Source organism: Trachurus trachurus, assembly GCF_905171665.1.
Source record: "Trachurus trachurus genome assembly, chromosome: 18".
NCBI classification, from domain to species: Eukaryota; Metazoa; Chordata; class Actinopteri; order Carangiformes; family Carangidae; genus Trachurus; species Trachurus trachurus.
In genome coordinates, this window is record NC_139909.1 from 20845544 (window position 1) to 20868757 (window position 23214).

At 43.3% G+C, this 23214-nt stretch overlaps 1 protein-coding gene across 1 annotated transcript in view; it reads right to left on the minus strand.

Moving 5' to 3' along the window:
* The window catches only part of sorcs2 (sortilin-related VPS10 domain containing receptor 2), a gene marked incomplete at both ends in the record, with an annotated part of 304429 nt that overhangs the window by 150910 nt on the left and 130305 nt on the right, over nt 1-23214 (minus strand). The window contains one exon of the mRNA XM_083992479.1: nt 2774-2873. Coding sequence (XP_083848605.1) covers nt 2774-2873 — 100 coding nt within the window. The remainder of the gene's footprint in view (nt 1-2773; nt 2874-23214) is intronic.

Below are 23214 nucleotides of genomic sequence, written 5' to 3' on the forward strand. Positions count from 1 at the left end.
CACCATATTTACTTCATATATGAATGTTTCTCATAGGCCCAATTCCGATTCTATTTTTCATCCCTCCCCCTAGCCCTAGCCCTTAACCCTTGCCCTTGAAACGGAGCTACAAGGAGTAGGGTTGAAAGTCAACCCCTACGAATTGGGACACCACTTCAACAATCACATACGTCATCAGTCGTCTCTGCTGGCTTTCACATAAGCAGACGTGACGAGCTTTTGCCACAAATCCTCTATTCAGAACCACGTTAACTTAATAAAATAAAATAACATTTAATGAAGACTGATCGGTTCATTGTAAAACATTTATTTATTGATGTAAATGTGGTGATTTCTGTATAGGCTACAGATCCCCCAGGCAGCGCTGCTCTTGTGTCCAAAACACATGAAGCTTCACTTTTAATTCAAACAAATTAATGCGACAATTGTTACATTTCATCAATGAGACCAGCATTTATCTCCTAAAAAGAGTGTAACTACGCGGCGGTAAACCTTTAAAACCCTGCGGGTAAGTTAATTAGCGGTCGTCTTTTCTACCGGGACGAGGTCGGGAGGTTGGCCGGCTGACAAGCTCTCCGGACAGGGTGGTGTCTCAGTGACGAGCCGCTGACAGGTGGAGGCTCCAACGTGGAGCTTCACTTCTCCGAAAAACATCGGAGCAAACGTCTAAACAGCCGTCATTTGGATAAACCGACTGCACATTGGGGATCTAGACAGCTACTTTCTCGCATGAAATAATATTAAAACTTAACAAAATGACGTAATAACAGCGCTACAGTGAGAAATAAAACAGCTGCCGGTTGCCGCAAGATGCATTCTGGGAAACTTGCCATAGCCCTCGGTCCGTAGTGTGCCCCTGAAAAATCTCCGTTTCGAGGGCGAGATAGCCCTACCACTTCCCTCTAACCCTCGTCTGAACCAGAATTGGGACAGCCCTACCACTTCACGTGAACGCGCAAAACGAAGGGTTAGGGCCGAGGGCTAGGGCTAAGGGGAGAATCGGAATTCGGCCATAGTCATGTTGCATACAGTAATGTCAAACTGTTGCTTGGCAAACAATGTTATTTTATGATAGAAACAGCAGTAGCTATATGTTCCATCCAAACCAGCTGCCTAGAGACTAGAAGAAAATACATAATTTAGCTTTCTCACCGATCCATACTTCATACTTCTCTTTAGTTGAAGTGGATCATATTTAAGCAATATCACACGAGAGGGAGTGCTGTTGTACTGTATATCAGCACGGCTGTGATTCGGTCGTAGGCACGAGGCCGCAGGCCGAGTGCCGCAGATAATCACACCGTGCTGATATACAGTACAACAGCACGACCTCGAGTGTGATATTGCTTTTATACAACAGTGCTACGAGCGCATTTTAGAACAGTAATAAACTACAAGAGATTATGATTTGTTTGTTTAAGGGCGCACTCACACTAGGGCCAGTTGATCCGTGCCGTGCTGAAGCCCGAATGCCCCCCCTCCTCTGTCCCCCGCTGGCCCGCACTCACACTGCCTCGAACCCAAGCGTGCTCAAGCACGGTTGCCTCCGACACAAACGTCATCACGTTGACATACCAACACGGCGGATGCGCTCTGACTGCTGAAAGAACGGCGCTTAGACCGGTTGTCATGGTTATCTTGAAGTTTAATCAAAGCGACGTTAACTAGCGATGTTTACGGCGCGACGTAATCGTTAAGTGACTGTTGTTTACATGCGGTTGCAGACACGTGGTGGAGAACGAGCCCGCAGCGCATTACGTGTGCGCATTCCTGGCCAAGCGTACCGTGCCCAAGCACACCTCTCCCAACCGTGCCGGGCCAGGGAAGTGTACCGTGCTCAGGCACGGAACGCTTGCACTCACACCAGCAATAGAATCCGGACTTTAGGGGGCAAACGTGCTTGGGCACGGTACGATTGCCTAGTGTGAGTGCACCCTTAATCATTTATTTGGCTCCGCCAACAGAAATAGTTCCGCAACTGGAAGGGAGACAAGGCTGTTGCCAGGCAACACATAAACATTTCATACTAGCTTGCTACTAGCTACAAGCTTCTCCACCGAGCTGCTTCCAGTGCTGGTTCTGAGCCCGTGTCTGATTAGCACCGGAGCAACAGGACCAGCGTGAAGACATACAGAGACGTTATCGACACCGTATTACATTTGTTTATCATCTATGTAATCAATATAAACACAGTTGAAGCTAAGTAGCTGAGCTACGTGGCTAACAACAGCTAATGCTAATATCAAAACAAATCACCGTCAAAACGTAGTTGCCCCCGCGGCGATTTTTTTCCCAGCCGGGTTTAGTAGAGATTTATCGCCAATTAGACGGACCAGGTCAGGTCCAGGTTTTAATGTTCACGTCCGTTTATAACTGTAGCAGCAGCAGCAGCAGCAGCAGAGAGATGGGGCAGCTCCTGTATGGGGAGCATGGCTCTGACTTAGCTCCTGTCCAGCTGAACAGCGGAGTGATTATGTCTGTGAAAAGTCCCAGTGCTGTTATACTGTATCAGCACTATGGAACGTCTCGTTGTCCAATCAAATTGCTCGGTTGGGACCGGTCGGAACTAACTGTTGTATAATCTTAAATCACACACTTGATATCCCGTAATTCCACCGCAGCCTCTCTGTGTATATTAATTTACTCAGACTTCCAACAACACAGAGGAGCAAAGCTTTTCAGTCTCCACTTAAATGGACAGTTTCAGAGGAGAGAGTATGTGTTCCACAGACAGCACAGCACAGTCATCCCAGCAGTCAACATCTCATCCTACCTTCTTCTTGTTGGTCGGGCAGATGTAGAAACTGGTCACCACGACGGTCGTCCCCGGCATCAGGTTGAGTTTAGTGTAGGTGGTGCCGTAGTCAGTGGATCTGAAATGCAGACAAGGGACATGAACAAGTGACATTTAGGAGGGAGACTCATAGTTACATTATAATGCCAGGCAACAGCTATAATGGACATAGTGATTATGGCAGGAGCAAAGTGATAAGTATAGTATCCATGACACTGTCAGAGTCTGCTCTAAAATCAATGGACACCTTGTACAGTAAGAGCTCTCTCTCCCCTACAGTATGTGAACAGCAGACTACCACAACAGCTCACAGGATCGTACAGGATCCATCACGACTCACAGGTCCAATGAAACATGATTAAAAGTCATAAAGCACAAAGGAGTCATACTAAAAGTACTATTCCAACAAGAGCACGCATAGAAATAAATAAACTAATCCCTCTGTGCAGCAGGCCACACATGTGACTGTTGAAGTATCTGACCGCTGCAGGATGAAGAACCTACTCAGTCATTCACTGATCGCCCACTGAGCTCAAAAACACTGTGTGGTGGATGGTTCTGTCAGTAAAGATCATATAATCTTCAGGAAGTAGTGTTAGTTAGTTTGATCTAAATCACAATAATTTCCTAATCCTAACATACCATCATAATCGTAGGCATGGTGACAAACAGTGTTGCTTTCGTCAACGAAAGTTATGACGAAATATCGTCTTCAACGAACCTTTATCACATGACAAAAACAAGACGAGATGCAACATAAATAGTGGTCATGTGACGATAACTATGATGAAATATATAATGTGATATTGTTTTGCAGTATTTCTGTTTCCTAGGCAGCGACGTCACTTCCTCAATCCCTACTCACAGCAAGATGCAGCTGTGGTGGGTTAGAGTTAACCACAATTGAAGAGACAAAGTTAAGTCAGACACAAAGGATGGGACCGATGGCCGGGCAGCGTCATCGTCAAACCACTGAGACAAATGTTGTGTGTGTGTGAGTGACTAGTGTGTTGTGTATTTGTTTGTGAGAGAGAGTGTAAAGTGGTTTTCTCCAAAATATCTGCTAAATCTAGTGTGTGGGAATATATGTTGAGCAGAGCACCTTCCATGTCTGGAATGGATGTTTTCTTGAGTCTATAAGGTAAAAATAATAAGATGTTTGAATTGTGAAATGGGTTTGACTAAAAGAAACATTTGGTTTTGTCTGTACTATAGGTAATTATACTATATTGACGGGGTTAAACAGAAATACATTACTAGAAAGAGATTAAAATCATTGGCTAAAACTAGAGTCAAATGTCATCGGTTTCCATTGAAACTGTCAAATAGTCATGGGTTATTCTGACTTAAAATGCTCAGACTTTTAGTCAACTGAAACTTGACAAAAAAGAGTATGAATGTGACTAAAACTAATAAAAACTAAAATGACAGTTTGACACAAAGACTAAAGACTAAAATTAAAACAGGCCGCCAAAAACAACACTAGTGACAAAGACAGGTAACTGTTGGTAAGGTCCAGTATGCCTGCTAAGGAGTGCTATTTCAGCAGGTGAAAACCAGAAGCACTATGACATATTATTAGTTGATTATATAACAACTGTTGTTCTTCTCCTGCCTTTGTGTTGACATAGACAGAAGAAATGAGACAGGAAAACCTGTTCTTTCACTCAACCGGCCCTGAAAGCATCGTATCCTCCCTCTCTGTTCACCATATTACCACTCTGTGGGCTGAGCTGGGTGACAAACAGAGAACTTCCATTGCTATAACAATGCAAAAAACAGCCTGAGGGCAGCAATTAAGTAACGACCAGACCCCAAATCTGTCACATTTAAGAGAAGGTGTGGAGCGGTCGGTGGTCGGTGTGTGTGTGTGTTTGTGTGTGAGAGGGATTGACAACTAGCTGCTGGATTGGTTCTCCAGTCTGATTCAGTCACACCCACCAAGCAGAGGAAGGTGATTGCTATAGCGACAGGTTTTTGGAAAAACAGCAGAGGTTTCAGCCCAGCGAGGCTGCAGTGAGGTGACCACTTATGTATAATTAATATCTCACACAGGACAGATGACGCCAGGTGATATCCTCCCCGAGCAAATAATGCCAGAGATTAAAGCAGCAAATACTGACTATGACAGATTAAGAAAAGTGAATGTATCCGAGGAGAAAGTAGAGGTTATAGAATGCAAATGTAACATACTGCACATTTGCATTTGCGGTTTCGAGTGTGTAGGTTTTGACAGCTTTCTGGGACTAATTTGGAAAAGAAATCCAAAGCACGGAGGAAGATGCTGCTGCATTTAGCCCAGAGCTGAGGGTTCAACAGGAGGGAGAGGCCTTGATGAAAGACAATGATGAGCTAGCATGTCAGCCTGGTTAAGGATGAGAGGATTTACTTCTTCGCGCAATGGGACATCAACCACTAATGGACACACACACTCAATGAGACACATACACACACACACACACACACACACACCCGAAGCCCCTGCCAAGCCATTCAGCAATCGGCTCTCCCAGAGAGCTCTGATGCAGCTGGAGAAAATGGAGTGGCATAGCAGGGGTGAGCTATTTCTCTGCAGTGAGCTGGCAAGTGTTTTCATCTTCCTCTCCGACCTGAGTGCAGCGTTTAACCCAGGATCACTTGGAGGACATGGACAGATCCCAGTGCTGATGGCTGTGTTAGCAGCCAGAGCACAGTGCTTATCTCAGAAACTGGATTTAGGCCTGCTGCGCAGAGGCCCACCGAGGAGCTGGATCATCTGGGTGGAGGTGCAAAAACCACTCACTCTTCTCTCTTTGACATAAACACTATATTATAAAGGCTAAATCATCTATACTTTCCAAATAGAAGACTGATAGGTGATTGGTTTCCTTCCACTCATCATTTTCAGTGGCTATTTGAGACTCTAGACCGGTGGTTCCCAACCTTTTTTGGCTCGTGACCCCATTTTGACATCACAAATTTCTGGCGACCCCGCACCGTCAATCAAGATGCGCCAGCTCAGATATTTTTATATGCTTCAATTTATTTGAACTCAATTTATATTTGAGAATGTGAAAGTATAGAATGCTCTTGTTTAAGATTGTGTGTGAAAAATATTTTTATTAGTAGTTTTTAAAAAATCAAATACTAGACATTTCAGGCGACCCCATTTGAATTCCAGGCGACCCCACATGGGGTCCCGACCCCAAGGTTGGAAAACACTGCTCTAGACTCTTTCAGGACTCAGCTGCTTCTGTGAATTCGAACATATCCAACTTGAGAAAGGAAACCAGAAATCGTTTCAGTGCAAGAAACCCTCACATTTCAACAATTTATTCATAGATGTTATCAGTCCAAGTTGCTTTTTTCCTCTAATGCCTTTTAAAATCTGAAATTGAGGAGAGGCTTTATTACTTTAACTGTGACATCCCAGGTCCTCCATATCATTAAAGCTGCATTGATACTGTTAGGAAGTTTTGACATTATAAAACTCCTTCTATAATTGACTCTGGCACCATATCTGGCAGCTTTGTTACTGTAGCAGCTAAATGCTCCACTATGTTCATCAGCTGCACTCACTAAAGTTGCTAACATTGTCAGTCTGCTGTCTGATGCCGTGGCAGCGTGCACTGGGCAGCTGCCTGCTGATGGACACAAGGTTAATGAGACACAACAATGCAAAATCACAAACATGAAACACCGCCTCGTGTTGTTTCCTCCAGCAAGCAGAGAAGCTGCACGAAATTCAGTCACATCTCTCCACCTCCAGTGTTTTAATGATGGAATGAAGGAATGTTTTCCCTGAAGATTATGATGTCACAGTGAAGCTGACCTCTGACCAGCGTTATATTCATTTGTTGGTTGTGGCCCAAAACACGTTTTCTGATGTCAGTGAGTCATACGTAATGGAATTCCCACAAGGCGATCTTGATATATTGCATTCATAAGGATATAAGATCTCCGTGACCACCAACATAACATCACTTCATCATCATAAAAATAAGTTAGCAGATGTTTTATCAAGGAGTTACTGAGAGACTGGGCCCAGGAGAATCTTTGTCTGGCTCTGGCTGTCACACAAACACAAGGCAGGAATTCTCCATAGAGCAGAAACCTACAGTCAATGGGAATCTCAAGGAAATTTAAATCAAATGCAACTGGACTTGGTTATTTGTTTGGTGAAACGTGTTCCTAGACAAATAACCAAGTCCAGTTGCGTTCGATTTAAATTTCCTTGAGATAACTATGACCTGGACAAATGAGAATATTCACAGGCCTAATGTCAATGGGAATGTTCTATCAATCAGAGTTAGGGTTGCAAAGGGGCGGAAAATTTCCAGTAAATTTCCAGAAACTTTCCATGGGAAGTTAAGCTGGGGAATTTTGGAAATATTCCAACTTGGAAACTTTCCATGGGAATTATGGGAATAATTGGAATTTATGGGAATGAACTGGAAATTGGGGATCATTTAAGCAAACTGTATCATATCCAAACATAAATATGTTGTTGTGTAACAAGCAGACATCCATGCAAAATAATACAATTAAAAAACATGACCCCCCCCCCCCCCCCCCCCTCCAAGTTCCCCGTTAAGGGCCAACCTTCAATTTTGTAAATTTCGGATTTATTCCTGTTTATTCCCATATATTCTCGTTAATTCTCATATATTCCCATTAATTCCTATGGAAATTTTCCAACTTTGAAAATTCCCAGAATTTTGCAACCCTATCAGAATTGATAATAAATATCAGTCCTAGTACATTTACAGTAGATCAGGTCTATTCCCTGTAACGCTGGTAGATGACTTGGAACAAACATCTCTGTTTGACACAGAGGTTTACAGCTTATTACATATTCATGGTCGTTAATTAGCAGGACTGTAATGATCTAACCCTAACCCTATCCACTAATGGACATGACTAAACAGAGGTGGTTATACTTGTCAGCTATTCCAAAAATAGTCAAACAACTTCCTGTGAGTGAAGAAACAACACAGCATTAAATATTATGATATGTTATGACCATGGTCTCTGAAGACAGGGGCAGTTCCTTCTTGCTCATGCAGATCGACCAACACATCATGGGCTGTATAAAAATCATTAAGAAGAGCAGCAGAGACGTGTAAGGAAGCAGGAGAGAGGAGTCAGGGGGCAATGGAAGACATTCTGCCACTAATAGGGCTAATTTGGAGTTTGTGGTGGGGGTTTGTTGTAGAAAATCAGCTGCTGCAGCACCTTATATGGCAAGAATAATGATGTGGAGTTAATAGCAGAGCTCATTTTTGCCATCCAGACCTTTGGATTAATGGACTGGTAGGGAGCTATTGTAGATTAATGAGGAATAATTACTCCGACACAGAGTGGGGAGCAGATGAGACGATGAGATGCAGAGCACGGGGAAGAGAGGGGAGAGAGAAGGGAGTCAAATTTAATCTTTTGCTGTAATTGTAGCCCTCTGTCCTGGTCAAATGGCATGTTGGCAGAAAAATGGGGCATCAGGACACAGACAGCTGTGCCGTTACTGCTTACATCAGCCTGCGTCTCTCTAGGAGGTATGTCCTCAAACATCACAGTTGAATAAACATTGTTTTAAACAAGGTGCCACGGACACACGTGATTTGGTAAAGGCCACACAGTTGAAATAATAAGAGTGGGGGGACATAAAGGGGAGGGATAACACAAGACAGAAAGGGGAAGGAGAGGTGGACATGAGAGTGCATGTGAAGAGACAGACAACCGCCGGTGAAATTGTATTTTCCTTGATGCGCTTGAGAAAACACAGAAACGCGGAAGCACTTTATGGCGGGCGACAGGTGCTGATTCAGATTTAATGTCCTAATATGTCAAGGTTGCTCCCAGCGGCTGACGTCTCCGGGAAGACAAAGCGGAGGGTGTCAAGCCGACGTGGTGACGAGACGGAAATACAAAAATGTAGAGAAGAGGAGGGAAATGAGAGTGGATACGAAGCAAGCCGTTTCTAATGGGTTTGTAAAACATCCATCTGCACGGCTTAAATGTGTTAGCTGCTGATGGATGAGACTGACAGGTGCAGAGATAGAGACCTTTACACAGCCAGGTGCTCCCACTTAAAGCAGATATCAGCTTCACGGCAGTTTCGGCTAATGCTGCGTTCAAGGCAGGCTTTTGAAACCGTAAGTTACAGCTTCAAGTCACAACTACGACTTGGTAGCGTTCCAGGTAACCCGTAGCTCGTGTTTTTACCATCCTGTTGTCTGTGAAAGTTTTTTTTTTTTTTTGGGGGGGGGGGGCACCACAACTGGAGCTTCTTTCACCTCAAGACGTCGGCTTCTTCTTCTTCACTGGACGTCGACCAAGACTTAAACTCCTCAGGGACTCAGTCAGTACATTTACATGACACTTGAGGAAACTGAATTATTGCCTTGATCCGCTATAACTGGACAACTGAGTGCATGTAAACGCGTTAGTCCGACTCATATCGGAGTTCTCCAACTCAGATTAAAGCAGATATCAGCTTCACGGCCGTTTCGGCTAATGCTGCGTTCAAGGCAGGCTTTTGAAACCGTAAGTTACAGCTTCAAGTCACAACTACGACTTGGTAGCGTTCCAGGTAACCCGTAGCTCGTGTTTTTACCATCCTGTTGTCTGTGAAAGTTCCCTATAACGGCCACTCGTAACTTCCGACCCGTGAACTCGTACCAGATCGAACTGGTATGACTTCACAGGAAGGAAAAACACAAAGTACGAGTTTCTTTGAACGCACCATGAGTTAGCAGCCCCCGCCCTTGTCAGGCATCAATTGGTCCTCGTGCTACGTCACCACATTCACGCGCATCCCTTGGCTGCACACACAGCCCTTCATGCCGTTCTCTCTCCTCATTGGATAACACTTGTATCCCACAAGGAAAATTTTCTCCTCGGGTTACAGCAGAGCAGAGTGACGGAGAGACTCGTGTTTAGGCTGAAATACTTCATGTAAGTGATTGCTGACGGAAAATAGGACTATTTAGGACTTATATTAACAAAAACATTCCACTGATATCTGCTTTAAATGGGGCCAAATGAAAAGGAAACTCAACAAGAGAACTGCTGCAGAGAGCCATTTCAGCAATAACATTAATTGTTCCATTGTGCATTTATAACTTTTGAACCAGGACTTTCACTCATGTGTGAACAGGTAGATTGTGTTATGATGTCATCCCTTTGTGAAGAGTTGATATTGCTGCATAGCGTTTATGTTTAGTAATAATTACTAACAGTTCTCTCTTCCGTCATTGTTTGAGTTTCTTGTTGAAAGTGTCAATAGCCTCTCCTCAGTGTCGTAAGATTACAGATGTGGGTTAAACATTTCCCTCGTTATTTCCCAGAAATCAGCTGATGTTTGTATCAGGTTTCCCCACGACCGGCCAAGAAAAGGTTTAGAAAGAAGACAGCAGCTGGATGAACGTCTCTCACCTCACATGTATTTGTTTATGATCAGAAACCTCGTCAGGCAGACAGGCTGATCTTTGGTTTCATGACTCTGCTGCTGTGGTGCCTGGCTTTAAACCTGTTGAATTATAGCAACCTGTCTGGAATATTTATAACCAGTGACACAGTTTGTGATATGATTCCAGAGTGGCATCGATATGAGTGGACAGCACCAGATGTGCCTCCCAGTCGTGAAGACCGGTTTCATTGTTGTGCCAGTTTACACTTCAAAGAAGTCGTTCAAAGTTCAGTTGACACTTTTCAAAAAGTCTCTTTCTCTCCATCACCAATCCCAAATTGATTGTTGTACATAAACTAAACTAAACTAAAACAATGCTCAGATTGAGAATATACCGCTTAAACTATGTGACTCCATCTCGTACTGTTAAGTTATTATTTCATAGCGTGGTGAATGTGCAGGTCATACTTGTCCATGAGAGTGTTTTGGAGTTGTTGGGGTGTCTCTGCCCCGCCGATCTAAAGATCTTGCACCGACGATTTGAGGTAATGAACCTACTGCCAAAATGTTGAACTCTCCCTTTAAGCAGTTGTTGCTCTATGGCTGGTCCATGTGGATACATCATGCTGCATGCCATAAAACATTAGCAGCGTTGTAACTTGAAAACTGCATTTGGCTTTAGAAAAAAGTTTGACTTATGGTCAAAAATGTGTTTTGTGCCAGAAGATACAATTATCCATTTGATACACAGTATCAGCGGCACCCTGGGATTCATTTACAGAACCTGAGGTCACTGTGACCTTTAGCGACCAGACTTCTAAGCAGTTCATCCTTCTGCCCCTGTGAATGTTCATGGTAAATCAGGTCAGTGGGAAAAAAACTGAAGAAATGCACTTGAACCATTTCAAGTTTTGAGACGGTGAACTCAGTTTGATCTCAGCTCGGAGCGGAGCGGAGCCCAGAGTGAAGTTACACAGCGCTGATACTGTGCTTCAGATGAAGCAGAGGAGTGTGTTGGTGTGTTAAAGACCAGCCAGGGGACATACAGGAGCTGGATGTGTCCTGACATGTCTGATTTCAGCAGGAAGCCAAACACCGAGGTAGACAGATGCTGTCAGTCCGAATCAGGCCTGGATGGCCAGACGGGCCGGACTGTGGAGCTTGACAAGGCTCATCTGTGATTGGCTGACACACAGATGTCCCCAGGAGCCCAACTAGCAAGTGGGGAGCAGTAAGAAAGAAAGGAATGTGTCCTCCGACAAGACGGAGAAGTGAGCCGTATCAGCCTATGGCAAATGTGTCTGAGTTCTCAATCATCTGTGCAACCTACAGCGCTGCCACAGCAGCACAAGGTTGGGAAAATCTGCAATTTATTACAACACCACGGCTCAGCTGACAGGAGTGATGAAGCATGAGGCAAACTTGTCTTGTTGCCAGATTATCACTCAGTGAGGTTATTAGCCGCATCCCACAGAATGTGAGCCAGGGTTTGTCCTGAGAGGGTTAAAGATCAGGTCGTGAGCCATCATAACCATCCAACAATCTTTCTTAATGAAAGAGCTGGAGGTGGCAGCTTCTGATTTATCCCAGGAAAGGTAATTGCCATGACTAGTGTTAAAATTACTGCTGAGAGAGGGCCAATGCTAATTTATAGCGGTTAAAAGCAAGGTATCATAAATACCAGCTGACGGATTGCAGTTTCAACAAGTGTGATCACATTTTTATGCTTAAAAGGTACATTGTGTAGGAATTACTCCCATCTAGCGTTGCGGTTGTATATCGCAAGCAACTCAATCGTATTTTTCATGCTGCATTCACGTGAAATTGGGCAGACGGCAGGCGGACGACAGCCGCTACACGTAATGGCATAAACAAGCCTCTATGTAAACAAGTGGTCCGTCAGCACGAGGCAAAACAATACACGTGACGATATGTTGTCATGGCGATGTCGTATTGTTTACCTGACCCACGTTTTACCGGCTTTCTCTAGACTTCTGTGACTAAAATGACATCTGGTTTGTTAGCGACGGCCGTCTGCCCGACTGGACGTGAATGCAGCATCAGTGTAACGCTCCATTCCTCCTCACTGCGTTTCCGTGGTTACCGCGGTGACTTTTCACAGACGCCACCTCGACCTGAGCCGACAGCTCCGGTGTTTCCGCTGAGTTTCCGTGGTTTCCTACCGTCACGCTGCCGCTGAACGTAAAAACATGGCGACACCACATGGCAGCCAGCACCGAGCTTACCCGCTCCATGTAGATATGAATGATATGAACGGCTAATTCAGAGCTGAAAGGAACACTTCAGTTTGTTGATGGGGGGTGATTACTGATTAATGAAAAACATACTTTTGAACGAAATAATCGATTTTCATGAATAGATAACAGGAGAAGTTACACAATGTCCCTTTAAGAGTGGTTAACATGAGGAATGTTTTCATGACACAGCTCCTCTGATGTGTGACGCTAAAAAAAAGAAAGGCAGACGCTCCCATCTGCTCCACATGGACGGGTCATCAATCCTAACCCCTCTCTGGCCTGGCATCATCCTTTAAAAATGACCACTCTGCTTGACCGCAGCTGTTTTGTACAGACCAGGGAACAGCTCAGTGGCTTTTTACAGCACGCCAATGGTTCTGGATGATAAAGCTCAGGGAGTCTCAGGTGGACCCTGGAAAAAGGCTTTATTGCCATCAGCTATGGCCTGATTGCATCAAAACTCAGCTTTATTGACTGCAGAATGCAGTTTGGACTGGTACAGCCCCTTCCACACGTCCACCACATGCAGCCTGCAGTACACAGGCAGCAGGGCAGTCGTAAGGACATTTTGAGGAAACACTGTTTTGATAAAAAAAAAAAAAAGTGGTTGTGGAAATGTTTACTCGTTACTACAATGCCAGTGCCATCTCCTCAAGACGTCTGCGGCCCGGAGTGACGGCGGGGACGTGCTGACAGTCACAAGGTCAGAAAAAGAGATTTTCAACATCAGTGCCAGTGAGTGCTGCTCAGCTGCAGACGCCTCCAGAGGATGACAGCTAAAAAAGATAACAGCTCCGGTTCTCTTGGATTTGAGATGACAGCAGCAGATTTGTCAACTACGCCGGGCACAGCTCATGAAATAGGAAACATGTGGCAGTGTCCACAGGACGGTGGTGTGTCTGACAGGCTCATGACACAGCTAAAGAACTAAACTGTGGCTGTGGACACTTTCCATATCAACTTCTGTCTACCACAGAACTAGTCTGAATGAAAGTGTCTGATGAAACATCTGGAGATTATCCCAGTTGACAGAAGACATGCAGCTGTGATCATCATGATATGTGATATGTGATCCCTCCATGGTGATCTGGTCTTCTTGCAGTCCTGTGAGCCTGGCAGGGCCGTTGCTAGGAATTCTGGGCCCCTGAAAGAATACTAAAGTGGGCCCCTACCCCTTGACTTTTCCACTTTTTCTTAGACTACGTATGTATTATCATTTTTTATTTGGCCTACTTTGTTTTGATGCTAATGCAGCATTACTATGAATCATTAGTCAGGGTCTTATGCAGAATAAATCAGTCATACGAAGATTAGACTACTGGGGTTTTTTGTGGGCCCCACTGGGCGCTGGACCCCTAGAATTATCATCACCTTTCTCCCCTATACAACGGCCCTGAGCCTGGGGAACCTTTGATGGAGGCAGCTCCTCACAGACACAGACTGGATTACAACTGAGCCCAAGACCTTTAGTTAGTTTATCAGGAATCAAACAGACTCAGACCGGTGATTATAATTGTTAAAAACTAGCAGTTTTACCAGCAGCTGGAATATGCACAGAGATGTTCTCCTCTCCATAACATAACAGGTGTGAAACTAGATTAAATGTAACACTGACACATGATTATAGTAGATATGATGTCACAGGAAGCAAAAAAAAAAAAAAAAACCACAGACTTCTCTGGTTTGAGAATCAATGGAACTATACACTATGCAATAATAAAAGAGCACTACTCAAATCAAAGAAATAATGTTTGAGCCATTTTTAGACAGTTTGTTATGGAAAAGTTGCATTCTATAACTTTGAGTCAGACTTTACTTGAAGAGTCCATTAATGTGAACATCCCCCTTTCTTTCTTCCTCCTCCTTCTTGAACCACTTTGGACTTTCAGCCTTACCTCTGCACTTGGCACCACTTTATCAGAATGCCATTTGCAGTGCCAGGCAGCCTTGAAGGCATCGTCATGTGTAATGCAGCAGAGAGGACTGGGAAGATAATGCACTGTACTGTTACTGTCCCGGACTGCAAAAAGAGATGCAAACTGTTACATGACGAAGCCATCCTGTGACAGATTTGCTTATGCTTGCACTTGCACATCCTGTACGATGAGAGTAAATGGGGTAATTTACATGAAATTCACAATAGCAGGGAACTGGGGGAAGGTGATTTTTTTTTGTTCAGCTTAGTCACCGATGCCTCAGCGGCAATTGGCGAATTGCATCTGGAAGCACCTTCCACACTGTAGTCTGAGCAGGCAGTTAGCCAGGATACAGTGATTCATGCTCGGTGAGGGGACTTCACAGCAGTGGATAATCTCTTGAAGTACACAAAACCACTGGAGCGTGGTTATCAGGACGGAGCGCTGCTGTCACTGGAGAAGCTGCTCATGGAAGTCCCCTGACAGACTGGTCTGCATGTAGTTTTTCCATTTGTGTGGAGAAATTACATAATATTATGAATCTGCAGGGAGTGAGTGGAGGTATTAAAATTCATCACCATCAAACCATCAGAGAGCATTCGTTTCCAGGGAAGCTTTTCTAAGAGGTCTTTGTTGTATTTTGTCTATCAGAGCTGCCACAGGTGGAGTGTTTGGTCCCGTCCTGCCGGCTGTCACCACACTTTGTTTGTCTTCTTTTGACTAAAACAACTAAATCAAAGAGAAATGATAAAAAAATAAATTAAATAAAACACACAGAGGTTGCCATGGCCTCCAGTTCTCAAAATTAGCACTTGGTCAAAGGCACATCAGTGATCATAACCTCAACACCTTTCTTTGTTTGATAAATCAATCTGTTCACAGTTAGTGGTCAGTGCTTCATATGCATCTCTCCTGAGAGAGGTTCAGAGATACAGTATATACACCACACACTGAAAAATATAAAACTCTCTTTCGCACCAGGAGGAATAACCGTACTCCCTCGCTCCCATCAACACACCGGCTCTCCCACTGAGCATAATTAGCACAAAAGGAAACTGAAATCCTGGAGGAGACGTCAACTCTACTGCACGTGTCCAACATCATTTACAACAGCCTCAGTGCACCAGACTCCTATATGTAGTGTGCAGAGGAATTCAATAAAAAGGTATTAAGTTCAAAACGATACTCACTACTACACGAATATGAACCATTGCAGTGACAAACATTCAGTGCAATTTGATCTCACACGGGCCGGACCAGTAAAATAAGAGCATAATAACCTTAATAAGATCTCTTCTCTTTGTTTTAGTGCAAAAAAGTACATCATTAAGATATTTATATTAAATAAACTTTACAAAACATTATGAACAACCTGAAATTTCTTGAGGAAAACACATGCTGACGATTTCAACAATATTATGTCCTTTCTGTCTTTAATGTAATTTTCACACTTGGCAAATTCATCCCGCGGGCCGTATTGGACCCTCTGGCGGGACGGTTTTGGCCCACGTGCCTTATATTTGACACCCCTGCTTTAGAGACTGTTGTTGTGTGGTAGAGAGACAGAGGGTTTTCACACCCTGTAACTAATATTCATAGTAATCCAAACCACCCACCGATCATCTCAAAACATGACTGGTGTCAGTATTGGAGGCAAAAATAAGTGTCTGCAGTGTCTCTAATACAGGTTTTATCCTGTGAATGCAAACATGAAATCTACTAGCGTAGTGTGTAGCTACCTAGTGTAGCTAAGGAACCTGATGTTGGTTCTAGGGGACTAGTCAGACCGATGTGTTGCGAGCTGATGAAGCCCCTTGGATAAGAGGCGAAACGTCTTCCTAGACAAATACAAGTCCTTCCATTCAATTTGTTGAATGGAAGATAACACTGACCTGGATGAGAATATCCATTTATGTTTTTAAAAATGGTTTTCATAATTCTCTCCTTGTTTGAATCTGTCATGCATATGTAAACAGAATCCCAGTTGGACGTGTACTGTATGTTCACTAGATGGTCTCTCCTGCTAAAATCCTCCAGTGTGCCCCAGTCCTCCTGACCTCTGATGATGAAACATGGGTTGGAATCGACACCCTGGTAAAATCAGGTTCCTCCTTCAGAAAGCTCACAAGTAAATGCATTTAAAGCTGCTGAGTGAAATGTGAGTGATGTAAAGAAGTGGTGATAATAGCATTGAATTTCATGAGAAGTCCACTTAGCAGCTCCACTTAGCACCCCTTTCTCCTGGCTGAGATTAAACAGCTTCCCCTCAGTCTTCCTGCTCTAATGTGGTTAAGCTATGACTCACCCACTTCTGCTGGCTAGATTTGGCTGAGCAGAGACTCCAAAGGCACCATGAATCCCCCCCCCAACCTCCACCCCTCCTCCCCTCCATCCACTTATTCTCTGTAGCACCCACGCTATACACCCTTCGTGCACCCATGTCGCAGCTGAATAGAAGGAGGAAGGACAGTAAATGGGGACATTTGTCTAGGTGACATCCCCATCAGTATCCTTGGGGACACGCTCCCTGAGCAGCACGCTCCCCCACATTTCTCATGAAACATTGTTTGTGTCCCTCTTGGATCCGCGCGGTTTGGCTTAGATCGGGACTTTCTTGTGTGTGAGCAGATAAAAAGAAGCAAATCCTTCGACTGAAGTCAGCTGTGAATCCTAAAACAGCAGACAACGACGACGATCAGGCCCGTTCAACAAATGATCCCTTCACCCTGTCTGCACTTTGTTTTGTTTCTCCATAACCACACTGAGGCATGGAGGCACAGCAGAGGGAGTACAAAGACAAAGGAATGCTTGAATGCTTAATTGCTTTTACGGGAAAAGATGTTTCTTTTTTTTTTTCCTCAGGCTTTTGGAAAATGCTCATCACTCTGACTCAAAAAGCTAATTACTGATCTCATGTGGATGATTAAAGAGAGAAGAAATGCTCATGTATTAGAGGTAAAACCCACAAATTCAGCAATTAGATCACTGCAGAGAAAGATTAAAGTTTCAGATGTTTTCCACTCTCAAAGGTGTAATACATGTCACGGGAAAGACAAAGCCTGGAATTTCATGACTTATCACTTACAGTTAAATAGCTACCTAACATATATGTTCTGTTGTCAGAATGTAATCATTTCTCCAGTTGTACCTTGGGTTTCCATCACAACTCTGTAGTCTTCAAGCAGACACACCGTGCCCTGTGGAGTCACCACTTAAACTGATTTGGACTGCAGGAGGAAGCTGGAGAGCCCAGATAGAACCCACGCACTGGCTGTGAGGCAACAGACCCAACCACTGCATCGCCCCGGCGCTGTAAACTAGAAACTAGTCTCTACATGCAGGAACTGGCAGCTGGTAACATCTGGAGCTGTGACTGGGAGGAATCCAGCTGGTACCTGGTGTCAATGGCTGGATCTCAATAACAATAACTGAAGTCATAAAATTAATTTAGTTATTGATGGCGGCGCTCTTTAAAGCAAGATCCTTGCTATATGTATATAAGAAGAATTCTAAGGCTACGGAAACCAAACAGATTTTATTTTATAGCGATTATACACTTATACAAATATATGGGTAGTATTCAGATTTTGCCAATAAACCTTGACATTTATTACATACATTACATAGACCTTTAATGGTTTGAGATTTACTGAAGCAAATTATCAAGTAAAACAATGTTTAGATATATATGTATTTATATTGAGATTCATTTTTGCAGTGTACAGAAGGGACAGGTGCTTCCTGACTGTATAGCAGTTTAAGTAAAACTAGCTTGAATCTCTATTCATCACCTGACCTCCCTCTGAGGGTCCTGACTTCAAAGCCCAGCAGGCTGACCACGGCCTCATGCTGGGAACATGCGCTGGTTGCCCAGGGGCATCTCCCAGCAGTCCACAGAAAGGCTGCTGCCGCGCTGCCCCTGATCAAGAGCGCATTTAAAGACAATAACAAGAAGGACATGAGGAAGTAGCCTTTGATGTGCTGAGTGCTGGTGCTGTATGTATTACTGTTAGCACGGGCCTTCACTGATTAGCCGAACATCGAGCCACGCTCTGCAGAATTAATTCACCGATGGAAGCTCAAGTTGGGTTTCTTTATGGGTTCAGACAGAGCATCCTGAGCACTTTCTCTACATGAAAACATGATTTGGTTTGGATGACCTGGTGCTAATTAATATCAAATATGCCTTTACCCTCTGCCACACTGTTTGTCCCCTTTCACCCTTTCTTTTTTTAATCTCAACATTCTGACCTTTGACCTCAAAAGGCAGGAGCCTGACAGGATCATCAGACACCGGCACGTGTCTGAGTGTCAGAGGTGAAGCCTCATGGGAGACGGTCCCAGTCAACGTCAGGACACCCCAGACAAAACAATTTGTCACAGTAACTGACTCTGACAAGGCCCAGAGCCCAATCAGCCTCTACTGATTGCTTGGTTTGACTGACGATATGTTCAGAGATGTGTTTTAAATTCACACTTTATAAAATCTTAACTCTGACTATGTATGCTACATGATAATGGTCGGATAAATGTTTCTTCCTGTCTTCAAGTGATTTGGTGTGGGCTGTGTGGGGTATGTATCCATAGTGGATTCAGATCATCGCTGAGTGATGAGCTGCTGTGGGTGAGAGACTACGAGTTCTGGCCACCTTAAAAAATACCTACAGTATTTGACTCCTAGCTAGTCCAGACATGGAGAGTTTGTGTGTCTGTGGAGCAGAGACTTTGGCACATGACAGTTTGTTTCCTGCTAACCCTGTCACTCAAAGCAGTCTCTCCTTCAATTATTCATAACTTCATAAAACAAGTTATATAAAAACTCACTCCTCCCTGTGTGATGAAGGACGACACTAACCATGGAGAAAAAAACTGTTATTGTACCAGTATAAACACAATTATTTCCTGCTATCCACAAGTTTCCGAACGTCATCTATGGTCAAAACCGGAAGCCGGTTTGCATTTCCGGTGGAATTGTACATTTACGTTTCCATGGTTTTCAGTCGTTGTCATAGTTGCGGTAAATGCATGAACCTATTAACGCTGGATTTTAACACGGATGTCAATTTGTGTGATATCCATTGTTAAAAGCTGATGTGATGATCCATGCGTTTTACAGATTTTCATTGAAAAAAAAAAATCCATTCATTTACCGCGACTACCGAAACCATGGAAACGTAAACATAAAATTCCACCGGAAGAGCAAAACCAGCTTACGTTTTTGACATTTGGAAAAAGGTGGATAATTCGCGATATTTCAATCTGGGGACTGACTCACTGTTAGAGTGGAGCTCTACTGGCCAATAGAGGAACTGCGGTTTTTGGTACTTCAGTGTTGGGCTAATTTTTATACCACTTATCCTCAGGGAGGGGGGATCCAATCCAAGCTCACATAGGACAAGGGCGCTGTGCCACCCACTGTGAAATGTAGACAACAATTCCCTTTAAAATGTAGGTCAAGTAAAAACAACAACAAAATAACAAAACAAAACTTTAAATTAATGGGGAAAAAAATACAGTGATTGATGTGGAAAATTGAGTTACTCTAAATCTGCAGCAGTGGTAACTGACATCAAAAGGAACTAATATCATCATACAAAGAGCCCAATCTGCTCTCACATGGGATGTGTTTCAGTTTGCTGTCTCCACCCTTACACGCACACACACACATCCTTGTAATGCTATCTTTGTGAGGACACTCATTGACATAATGTATTCCCTAGCCCCTTACCCTAACCTTAACCATCCAAAACAAATGTCTAACCTTAACCATTACTCTTAACCTAATTTAAACCTAATTATAACCTAAAGTCTTACCCCAAGTCAAACAGCCCTTGGAAAAAGTGAGGACCGGCCAAAATGTCCTCACTTCCCAAAAATGTCCTCACTCTGTTGGTTAAAAACTCTTTCCAGTCCTCACAACGTAGTAAGTACAAGAACACTCACACACACACACAGATAAATAGAGAGAGAGAGAGACGCTGGCTTCAGTAATATAAGGGTGATAGCACAAGTGAGAGGCTGTGCTGTCCCAGGGGTCTGAGCGAGCACACTGCAGTGCCATCACATCCCCTAATCATCTGTCACCCCTGAAGACACACACAGCCTGTGTGCAGCGCATCGGCTCAGAGAGCTTTAGCTCTTCTTCGGAGTGTTGAAAATTAGTTACGCTTGAGTTACTGATTATATTTTTCTGTTAACGTGATACTGAATGATTGTGAGTGTTGTTATTTGATCAGGTTCATCTCAACATCCAAACCCTGCCATGATGCCATCTGTAATGTGCCGTGGCAGTTTGCCCCCCATCTGAGGCTGTAAAAGCTAACGGTCATCTCTGTGAAGGACACCTACGTAAAACACAACGGAGATGGCTTTAAAATGTCTAAACGCCACACGGTAATGAATATGTTTACAGGCCTATAAACTCATGGGGTAATCTTTACTGCAGCTGCCTGTCGTCAGTGAGAGCAGTGTGTGTGCTTGTGAGAGGTCTACACACTAACCACTGCTATAAATATCCCACCGAGCTGAAGGAAGAAGAGGCACCATTAGAGCTAGCGGGGGTACTGCTGGTGACATATAGATATATATAAATATGTATATATAGAGAAAGAGAGTTTATTTTGACTTACAGTATATGACTTTCCCCATAGTTTTCATCAGCAGTGATTCTGATTTTCTTATTCAACAAGACAAAAATATAAATCTAACATACTATGCTGCCTGGACTGGGTGTGTTACTGTATAGCAGTGGTTCCCAACCTTTTCTGGCTCGTGACCCCATTTTGACATCACAAATTTCTGGTGACCCTGTCAATCAAGATGCGCCAGCTCAGATATTTTTATATGCTGCATTTTATTTGAACTCGATTTAAATTTGAGAAAGTGAAAGTATAGAATACAGTTGTTTAGGATTGTGTGTGGTGTTTTTAATCATAATTTAAAAAAAGAATAATAATTATTTGAAAAAAATATTTTTATCAGTATTTTTTTTTCAGGCGACCCCATTTGAATTCCAGGCGACCCCACATGGGGTCCCGACCCCAACGTTGAAAAACACTGCTGTAGACTGTTCCATAGCCAGGAATCCTGATTGCCAAATTTGTGCATCAAAAAATCCTTATAGTCTTCAGCAGCCCTCAGTCATTCATGTGCCTGTCATTCATTCTTTGAGAGCGTGCAGGGTGCTGCCTCCTCCAACACTGGGCTCACACATGTAATCAGTAATCAACCCCTTGACACAACCTGAGCCACCGCTGCATTATGGCTGTGGAGAGGAGGATACATTTTGTCCCCACTAGGGATGGATGTAATTCCAAATTGAACCATTCAAGTGACTTTTAACAACCCTTTGATTCAACTTTTGATTGTTTGTTTTGTCTGTACTGTTTATTTTGAATATGAAAATAATAAAATAAAAGGCTTCCCGATTTGCTACTGAACAAATTATTGTCCAACACAATATAGAAATGAGCATTGAGGAAGCAAAGAAATGAAATAAATTAAAACAAAGAAAAAACATATTCGAAAAGGAGTGAGAAGAAGCATAGCTTATTAGCTCTCACCCAACTCAATGGGATGTAGAGCCCAAAGGAGAAGCAGATGTTGGTTCATATGATTATAATTATAAAAACACACTGTACTGACACACGCATTATTACCACAGTCTCCTCCTGAAACAGATTGTGTCTCTTCTCCCTTTGCTGCTGTTATGGTTACTCCAACAACTAGATGTCACCTAGCAACAAAATGTAACTATGAGTCATAATAACCTGCTTAACGCACAACCTATGGGCTCATGACATGTCTTGTGGATTGACATGGTGCAGAATTGTGGGCGAGGTAAACCCAACTACATTTACTGAAGGTAATATTATCACTAACACTACCACAGAAACTTCATATAAGATAAATCAACTCTCAGATCTAAGCTCCTTTAAGCCTAGGTGTTATTCTCCACTTAAAAACAAATCTATTTATACTGTTAAGTCAGCCCCTAGATGATAACTCACACTGTCTGAGGGCAAAGAAAGGTCAGGCAGAAGTGGAAAAACACTAAACTCCTGTACAGGTTCTTTTTACTGACACAAAGGAACTACTTTCATCTTTTATTAATAAGAAAGTAAAAGATGTGAGAAAGATTTTTTTTTCAAATAACTGTGAAATGTTTTTGTCATTTTTGTGAACAAGGTCACCGAGATAAGACACAACGTGTTGAAGCACTCTGTTCTAAAGTATGTGATGACTACAGAATGGTTAAAGTCAGAGGAAGGTTGTGGCAAATAAACCTTAATACATCAAGAACAATCACACAGGTGATTCAACCAATAGAAGTGCTTCCTACAGCTGCATATTGGACCTCAGCTGTGTATTAATATGCTGTATGTTCTTGGTTTAGCCTGCATCATCTAAAGTGAGAACATATTGATATGTGGGGAATGAGTCCATGCTACAGATCTCAGTCATGATAAACCAGGATGATCCCGGCCTCAGACTCACAGGTGGTCTAGTCTGTCTGTTCCCCTGGAGACACAGTGATGCATGAACTACTTGATTTACAGTCAGCTGTGCGGGAAGCAGCCAGGTGTGTGTGTTTTAACTCTGCCAGGGGGGTGATTGTTGTCTCAAGCAATCAGGCATAAAGAGAGGTGATTAAATCGCTGACACAACGTGTCATGTTTAATAACGGAAGCTGGTTATTGGATGGATTTTATGAACGTCTTTGCACAATTAATGGGGAGACTTCAGACTTTTCCTCTTAGATCATTTAACCTTGAGACTTGAAGCCTTTGTGATGGAAGATGAATATTGAAGTAAGAGGCCTTGGTCTAATTTCTGAAAACACCATAATCCCATTTATTT